Raw genomic sequence first — 9,000 nt, 5'->3', positions numbered from 1 at the left:
GGGGGGAAGAGAGAGAGAGGGGTCGAACACACAAGGGATTGCAAGAGACAACATGGAGGACCTGCGATTTCTCATCTTTTTGTCACTCCTGCACTTTCTGTTAGGTGCCGCATACTGTACCTAGAATAGCACCCCCAGATGTTCCCGGAGCTTACTGTTTTCTACCTGTAATGTCTGCCTGTAATTATAGAACTGAATACTGCTTGTGTCTCCTGGCTGGAGTTAGACTTGTCTAGTCTGCGGGCTCGTATTTACCCCAGTTAGACTTAGGGCTGTTTTTAAGCTTCCTTTGACTAGTTTCTGAAGTTCCTTTGAAGTCCACTCAGCTTAAGTTTGTTCACCCTAATACCCTGTTGGGAGACTGTTAGTTCAAGACATTCACACACAATGTTAGATAAAAATTCAAGTTAATTACTTATAACTATCACTTTTAAAGTCTTCCAGTGGTTCTGTTTGGGGTGTTTTTACTGTCATCCATAAGATACTTGTTTCCTTGTGAATATTAACTTAGCAGGACAAATAAGTTTAGTTTTAGATAGGAAGATGTAAGTACAGTAGGGTTGGCCTTAGATTTGAGAAATTTTGTAGTGACTTAGTGATTTCTGTAAAGCCCTGGTCACTACTTCCTCCCCATTTTCAGTTCCCCGGGTACCACGCGTCTTTAGACACGGCTGTTGACATCTGTGTCCTCTTTCCTAGGCCTGCTACTTACCTTGGGTTATCCTCGGATTCAACTATATCATTGGAGGCTCGTAAGTAATGCTAGATTTATTTATCTGGAGACTAATCCTTGGGAAACTTGATTCATTTTTATTTTCCTTTCTTAGGCTTTTAAAGACTTTAAAGACTGAGTGTTGATATGTTAGGACCTTAGAGAGAAAGATGTTTGGATATAATTGGTTGCACTACAGGACATAAGCACCTTTGACATTGGATGGCTCTCAGTTTTTAGCTTGTCACTAGATACATTGTGTTTCTAGACCTATTTGTTTGAGTAAATATGTGCCTGTCTGGATTCAGTATCCACACTGGGCAAATACCGACCTTGTTCGCCTTGGTTTGTCTCAGGAGCTTATCTGGAAGCTTACTGCTTGTTTTTCAGACACTCCCAGATTGTCCTGGAAATGGCTTACTGCCATAGAAATGGAGAATCTCAGATGAGAAGTACTTCTGTATGTGGTTTGATGGTGTAGAACTTTTGTTAGGCAGGGTCAAGTTTCTCCTCTGTTGGTCTGGAGTTGGTACTGAGATGTAGGAAAACCTTTCATGTCTCCAGTCTTAAGTCTAGAGAGAGAGACCTTTTAGAAGGAGCTGCCTGGGGAGACTGCACAGAGGCTAAGAGCAGATAGTGCTCTTGCAGAGGGTCTAAGTTTGGTTCCCAACACCCATGTTGGGCAGTGCACCACTGCCTGTAACTTTAGCTTCAGGGCATCTGATATCTCCAGCCCCCTCTGTGCTTGTGCCCACGTTGTGTATACACATAGGCATGCACAACAATTACAGATATGTATTTTACATCTTTAAGAATGAGAAGAACTTTCCTCTTCCTGATATGGTGGCACATGCCTTTAATTGCAACATGCCTTGAATTGTAACACTCCTTTAATTGCAGCACTTGGGAAGCAGAGGCAGGAGGGCCAGCCAGGGTTACATAGCTAAACCCTATCTCGAATAAACCAAACCCAAAACAAAACCCAAGCTAGAGATTTTAAGAGCTCTCATTTCTTACTTACCAATTTTTCAAGAGTTAGTAGATTGCAAAAGTACTAACCCTTCTTATAGCTGATGTATTTGAGCTGTATGGTCCTTATTACTCCTCTGTATTTCCAGAGAGAAGTAAAGAGAAAAAAGAGGCCTAAAGAGAAGGACGCTGTAGAGCTTAGCACCTTTTGACATTGGTCAGCCCCTCTCAGCTCCCCCACCGACAAGGGCAGAGCGTGGGAAGGTGTAGGTGTTTGCCTGCTTCGGCAACAATCACATTGTAGGTAAAGATGGAAGAAGGCTATGTAAATAGCAGCCGTGGCTGCTGCAGGTGCCTGTGTGAGCCTGGGAGACCTGAAGAGTCAGTACTTACTTTAGGATGCAGGGCAAGGCTCAGCTGTCCTAAGTGATCTCTGTGTGTCTCATCTCACTGACAGCGATGCGAGAGAGATGCAGATCACAGCTCCAGATATGGAGGAGCAGTGTTGTTGTCCATCTTTCTCCCTCCCATGCTCTTCTCTTGGTAGTCTGCTTGTTTGTTTGTTTTACAAAGATCGTGTGTGAAGGCAAGAACTCAGAAACTAACTTGCTTTGTGCCTGCCCCACCTCCTCAGACATACTGGAATAAAACTAATGTTTTGAGGATGGACTGGGGGCTTGGAAGAGATGTATGTCAGAGGTGCTTTTGGCCTGGAAGCTGTGGGCCTCATTCATTCTTCAGCCCTGATTTCCCTCTTCCTCAGAATATGTTTGTCACTCACTGTAAAAGGGCCCATTGTAGAGCTGTCACTGACTCCCGGGGACTGTAATAGACGACAGTGAATGCGGCTCTTTACCATGCTCTTAGTTACAGCTTGCTGCAGCTCACTGTGTTGCCTCGATGTCTTTGCACTGACTTGACTCTCTTTGCAGGGTGATCAATGAGCTCATTGGAAACCTTGTTGGACATCTTTATTTCTTCCTGATGTTCAGATACCCAATGGACTTGGGAGGAAGGAATTTTCTGTCCACACCTCAGTTTTTGTAAGTTTTTCTCTTCTCTTACTGAACATTGTGTTGTCCTGTGGTTTCAAGTATCCTGACAGGAGACATTTTCATGAGGAGATACTTCACTGTCCTCTCTAAGGGAGAAAAGTGAGCCAACAAAATTCCTACTGTGGTCACAGTCAGGAAACCAGGGATTAATGCCACCGCTTAGTCCCTTTCATAACGTCTGGATAAAGACCACCGGCTTGGTTAAGCTGTTACAAAGATCACCTATGCTGAGCAGGCCGAGTTATTTGGTGCCACTTTAGAGTGCCAACAGTAGGCTGGGGGACAGGTGTCATAAAGGATAGCTCTACCTTTTCTTCTTGAAACATTGGTTTCACCCATGATGTTGACTGAGAAGTTAGCTCGTTGTTTGCAGTTTTAAAAATGTGTTTTTGTTTTTGGGACAGGGTCCCCGCTGTAGAGCTCAGGCTGGCCTTAAACCCTCCATCCTTCTGCCTCCGTCTTCCAAGCGCTAGAACCATAGGTATGCCCCCCCCTGCCTGGTTTAAACTTTCATCTAGTAAATGCTGTAGACTAGAACTTTTGAGCTTGTTTAAAGTTTAAGCAAGAGACTTGAGATTTCCAGCTCCTTGGAAGCAGGTGCTTGGTCGTTTTCTTTTGTAGAGTTAATTAAGTAGAAGAGGCCAAGGGCAGTAACTTTTGGGGACCAGACGCCATCCCCTTGGTGTACTGTTTTTGATACCGGGGAAGTTACTTATTAAAACGTCCAATTTTTGGTTCATAAGTCTGAGTCGAAAGGCTGTCCCTGTCTCATAGGACTGGGTAGAGCAAGGCTCATTGTTGGAAGCATAATGGTGGGTAGTGGGTTAATGACATAGTCCTGGGTTAATAAAAGCCCTGTGCCTAATGTCTCAGGGAGGGCTGGTGGCTGAGAAGAGATGCTCAAACACTGGAGTGTGTAAGTAGCATGACCATTCTGTCAGTGAAGCAAAAGGCTTGAAATTGGGACCAGTCAAATCACCATACGGGTGCCCCAGCCTGCCAGACAGTCCCACCTAATCCCATGAGGGGATAGTATAATCTCCTGCATCTGAGCGTTCAAAAGACGGGACCCCTTTGAATCAAGATGTTACTCTAATGTTTGCAGCTCTCTTTCTTTTCAAGGAGTAGGTGAGGGCAGAAACACTTTAGTAGCCCCCCTCCGCCCCAGCTCTGTGCAGGGTAGGGTGTGTTTGTAGAAGACATTTGATTTCGAACTATAATCAGAAAAATCCAGTGGCTTGTTTGTTTTTAAAAGAGAAAAAAACGAAATTTGTTTCTCTTTGTGCCTCGGGTTGCTTTCAGATTGAAAAATAAATGACCAGTCTGTTTTCTAATTACCAAAGGGCACAGTAGCCGCAGGTTGGGATTTTTGTTCTAGGTTTCTCAAGTAGGCTGGCAGATGTATCAGCTTCACCAAGCCTGTGCTCTGGGGAGATGCCAACAGTTACTTTACCTTAAATGGCTATTTTCTGACTTAACAGCTTACAGATATTTTTGAATTGTGGACAAAAGTGTAGAAAATTCCAACAGTAAAATTACAGGAGCACACTGGAGCCGCCTTCCACTTGAGTTTTCTCTGTTGGTGGATGCCCTTCTGTTAAATTTTGCATAAAGATCAGATGGTAAAATGTAGCTCCTTGCAAAAGCAGTAACTGCTTCAGAATTACCATAAATTTTTGTTGATTATGTATAATTGGGTGTCTTTTTATTCTAATTACTGGCATTTAATTTCACTAAGCAATGAAGCTGGCTTCTATATTGTCTTGAGTATGCAGTAGAGGAGACAGCCCCAGTGCCTTTCTCAAGTGCTGTGTTTTATTATGTACTTTCGAGGAGTAGCACTGTACAAGATGTCATAAACGTTGACAATTGGGTGCCTGGAAATGACACTTTGATTTAATGATAAAACTGTATTTTCTTTTCATTTTTTAGTTTTTTAGAGACAGCTCTTCTATGTAGCCACTGATGGCTGGGGGTTTGTCATCCTGCCTCAGCCTCCGGAGTGCCTGGATTATAGGTGTGCGACACCATGTTTGACTGTGTATTTATTTAAGAAAGAGAGAGGAGCTGACATATAGGTTTCTAAGATGGTTCATATTCTACATTCCATTTAAAAAGCAGCTCTATCTTCTTTTATATAGTTCTCTCCAACAGTTAATTTTCTGTTTCAAAAGAGGTCTGTGTCTTTTCTCTTTTTAGGGGAAAGGAGGATGAAGGTATTAAAAATGTTACAAATTGATGCCAGCACTAGCTGTTATTACAACAGTAGTACTAACCGTTGTAGCACGTTGAGGAGGATAGGTACTAGCTTAGAGCCGTGGAGCCTGGGCTTGGATGCTAATGGTTAGTCCTGAAGAACTTCACTCAGTTTCGCTTCCATTTTGTTGTTGATTTAATAAGCCTGATTACTGGCAACTGTGGTATATGTCTCTAATCTTAGATACTTGGGAGGGTGAGGCCAGAGGGTCTACAGTTCAGGGCCAGCCTGGGCAACTTAGTGGGGCCTTGTTGCAAGAAAATTTTACAAGCCAGGCGGTGGTGGCACACACCTTTAATCCCAGCACTTGGGAGGCAGAGGCAAGTGGATTTCTGAATTCGAGGCTAGCCTGGTCTACAAAGTGAGTTCCAGGACAGCCAGGGCTACACAGAGAAAACCCTGTCTCAAAAAAAAAAAAAAAAAAAAAAAGAAAGAAAAGAAAAGAAAATTTGACAAAAAGGATCTGTGAGCTCAGTGGTAGAGTACGTGCCTAGCACTCCTGAGGTTTTAGATTCTACCTCAGAGCAGCCAAAAAGGAAAAGAGAGGTTTGTGTGTGTGTAATGTCCTCACAGGGTTGCTTCGACAATCCAGTGCATTTTTGAGTGTGTGGTAGTGCAGGTGCTCCTTGACCAGTAAGCTGCTTTAGCTTTAGGTTGTGCTGTTGGCCACGATAGGAAAGCATTTGTCATGACTTATTCTGGGTACAAAGGGTTTAAAACCAGGGTATCAGTTTGTACTTTCTGCCTTCCAGTAGAAATTTCAACTTTAGAACCCTAGAAACACATTGCCAATTTACTAGTAATGCAGACAGTGAGGGAACTGTTGGCAAATGTTATGGAGAACACAGGCGGGTTGGAGTTTTCTTAGCTCTCCTGTGTTGTCTGGTTCATTAATTTGTAAGGTAAAACATCATGGGACCATATTTGGGCTGTGGTGTTGATGTATCTGGGATGGGAAGGATGCAGTTGGGAGGCAGGTGATGAGTTATCTAGGCAGAACACCCAGACAGAAAGCCTGTGGCCTGCATGCCTCAGTCCAGAGCCGGGAGATGCTCTGCGGCCTCAGACCCGCTGCTTGTGGGTTTGTCCTCTGAAAGTGAGTCATTTTACATTCTTTGATCCAGTCTGACCCATATGCTGACACTCCAAGAAGCCATTGGTGCTTTCTGCTTGTTGGTTGTGGATGTAATCTGTTTGCTTCCATATTGCTCTGCATGAATTACTTTTATAATCAGTGTGGAAAATGTGGATAGCGTGAATTTAGCGTGAATTTAGCTGAAAGCTTGATAAAGTTAAGAAATATGAAAAGCAAGTGCCATCTGTGGTCAGGGCATTGCAATAAGTGCTGAAAAGGAAACTAAAGAAGACAGTGTCCCTGGCCTCTTTCAATGTGACAAATGTCCTGGAACATCCAGGAGAGGGAGATGTTCCAAATGACTGGAGATGGCATACAAGTGACTTTGTTCCCATCTTTGTCTTTTTTCTTCTCTCTACTCCAGGTACCGTTGGCTACCCAGTAGGAGAGGAGGGGTGTCAGGGTTTGGTGTGCCCCCTGCTAGCATGAGGCGAGCTGCTGATCAGAATGGCGGAGGCGGGAGACACAACTGGGGCCAGGGCTTCCGACTTGGAGACCAGTGAGGAGCAGCCCTGGCCTGCTCACCAGCCATGCTGAGTAGATGACGTCTCCTCCCAGTGCTGGGCACGCTTAATGGCCGAGCTCTTGCTGCCGCTCTTGGACCTGACCCACACTGAATGTAGTCTTTCGGTACAAGACACATTTTTAAATCCTCAAGGAAAATACAAGTGTTCCTCAAGTTTCATGATTCTCATTCAGGTCCTTACTGCTATGAAGAACAAATATCAGCTGTGCAGATTTCAAAACTGACTCATTTTCTGGTGTCTTCTCTTCCTCCCCTTCCATCTGAATAATGAGCTGGGCAAGAGAGATTGATTAACCAAATCCAGTCAAAGGACCCTTTCCTCTCACACACACGTTCCCAGAGTTGCAGCTAGAGTTGTCCAGAGAAGGGTTTTGCCTTTGACAAACTTACTTACTGACTTTTGCCAAAGCTTGGTCACAAAGAGCTGCTTCACACATCGCTCTTGGCCATCACCGGCAGGACTGTAGCAGTAGGGAGAAGATGGAGCAGCAGAGGAAGAGCTTCCTCCGCTGTGGGGCCTGCATCCGCCTCTCCGCAGTGCCGCCGTTTGCCACCTTCTCAGATATTCATACCCAAAGGCACCACTGAGTCAGTGGTGGCCCAGCCTGGGAGTGATGAGGGTTAGGACTTGTTGATAGGCACTTTTCCCTCTGAGCCAAGTGATCAGAACCATAGTGGAGTTGCTCCTGACACAGGATGGGTGGAAATGTGATCCCCTTGGGTTTCTTCCATGGGGTGAACTGACTTTGTGTGCCCAGAGCATTTGTACTGCACTGTGTTGTGGTAGGAGGTTCCAGATCATGCTGGCCAGACACATGTCCCTGGAGGCAAGCTGCGGGACACCGATTCCTTCCATCCACATTGTGGGTGTGTGTTCACCAAGTCGGTGGAGAAAAGAGTGTCAGACTCTAAATTTTTCGTTCATTGTTTATTTTGTCCCATGCCTTTACTGGTCAAGTGTTTGTGTTAATGGCAAGGGAATTACAGCTCTTCAGATGTGTGTCTATCAGTTTGTAAGGCTAATAGAGGCACATCTGAATGAGTCACTCATAATTAGAGGTTCCAATAGCTTTAGGATCATTTGCATTTGAAGGTCATTATCATCTTGGGTCATGCATGTATACACTTTGTGAATCAGACCTGCTCCCTTTTCATAGGTGGGCTTTTGCCAGCAGAGCTCAGCTTATCACTAAATAAAGTTTTCTGAAGGCTACAGTGCTTTCTATAGTTACTTTATGTTGTCATTCTGAAATCAGGCTGCTGGCTGCAGTGTGGGGTAGCCGGTATGCTCTGAGTGATGTCTGAAGGTTTTTGCTACTTTGGTTTTTCCTTTGAGGCAATGCGCTCTAACAGTGTGACTTGTCTTTCTCTGCTCATTAAAACTGTGATGTGTATTATATTAGGAAGGGGGAGTTTAAAAAAGAGCTCTCCCTTTCTAAGTGTGTACCTCTCCATATTTAATTTATATGATAAACTGTCGGGTGGAGAGAGGCTGATCCCTGAGCCGCCTGGTTCTCCTGCCGACCCGAGGCTGTGATAAAATGTGTGTGTTTAAGATCCACAAACCGATCTCCCTATGGTGGTGCCTATGTACTCCTGTGCAAGGAAGGAGGAGGCTCACCTTCGGAAAGGACTGCCAGTTGAGCGAGCGAGAGATTATTCTATGTCCTGGTACCTGGCTGGCTCCTCGGAGAACAGGCTTTTCTAAGGGTCTGCAAGTATGGAGAACTTTTCTGTACAAGGCAAATGTTCACAACATTCTTTCTCCTGGACATGGTTAGGAAGCTGGTAACTTTATTATCCTTCCAGGATAGTTTTACCAAAGTGAGCTGTTTGTGAGTGTTGACTTCACAAGGTAAGAATTCACAGTGGGTTCTCTTCATGAATGTGAAAAAAACCTTATTTTGTACAGACAGCTTTCCTTTTTGTAACTAATCCTTTTTACTGGTAAATATTGTAAATTAAAACGTGCAACTTGAAGGCTGTCTGTGTTAAGTTTCCGTACCTCTGCAGTGGTGTGTTATATGATGGAATTTATGTCACTGTCTTTGCTGGATCGTTTTTATGTGATCTCCAGTAGTTTTTGACTAGCAGGACAGCAAACCTTTTTGTATGTGATTGGTGTTCATGTATTAGAGAATGTCTGAGTTCTGAAAGAAATTAGTACTGAGGTTTCCTTTGTGTGTGTGCATGCACATGAACCTGCCTGAGGGTGTGGGTGTTGGTTTGGGGAGAGAATGTGTGAGAGAGAAAAAGATGGTATGTGAGTGCCTCTGTGTGTGTGTGTGTGTGTGTGTGTGTGTGTGTGTGTGTCTGTGTGTGTGTGTCTGTGTGTGTGTATGTGAG

General features: G+C 44.3%; 1 protein-coding gene across 1 annotated transcript in view; it reads left to right on the top strand.

Annotated features, from left to right (window-relative positions):
* The window catches only part of Derl1 (derlin 1), a 23,874-nt gene extending 15,240 nt beyond the window's left edge, over positions 1-8,634 (top strand). Inside the window, exons 6-8 of the mRNA XM_021216380.2 lie at positions 700-752; positions 2,614-2,724; positions 6,493-8,634. Coding sequence (XP_021072039.1) covers positions 700-752; positions 2,614-2,724; positions 6,493-6,631 — 303 coding nt within the window. The 3' untranslated portion in view covers positions 6,632-8,634. The remainder of the gene's footprint in view (positions 1-699; positions 753-2,613; positions 2,725-6,492) is intronic.
* The last annotated feature ends 366 nt before the right edge of the window (positions 8,635-9,000 follow it).

The sequence above is a fragment of the Mus pahari genome, chromosome 17, assembly GCF_900095145.1.
Source record: "Mus pahari chromosome 17, PAHARI_EIJ_v1.1, whole genome shotgun sequence".
In the NCBI taxonomy this organism is placed as follows: Eukaryota; Metazoa; Chordata; class Mammalia; order Rodentia; family Muridae; genus Mus; species Mus pahari.
Note: the sequence above shows the minus strand (reverse complement) of the source record. Positions and strands in the feature narration are given on the sequence as shown.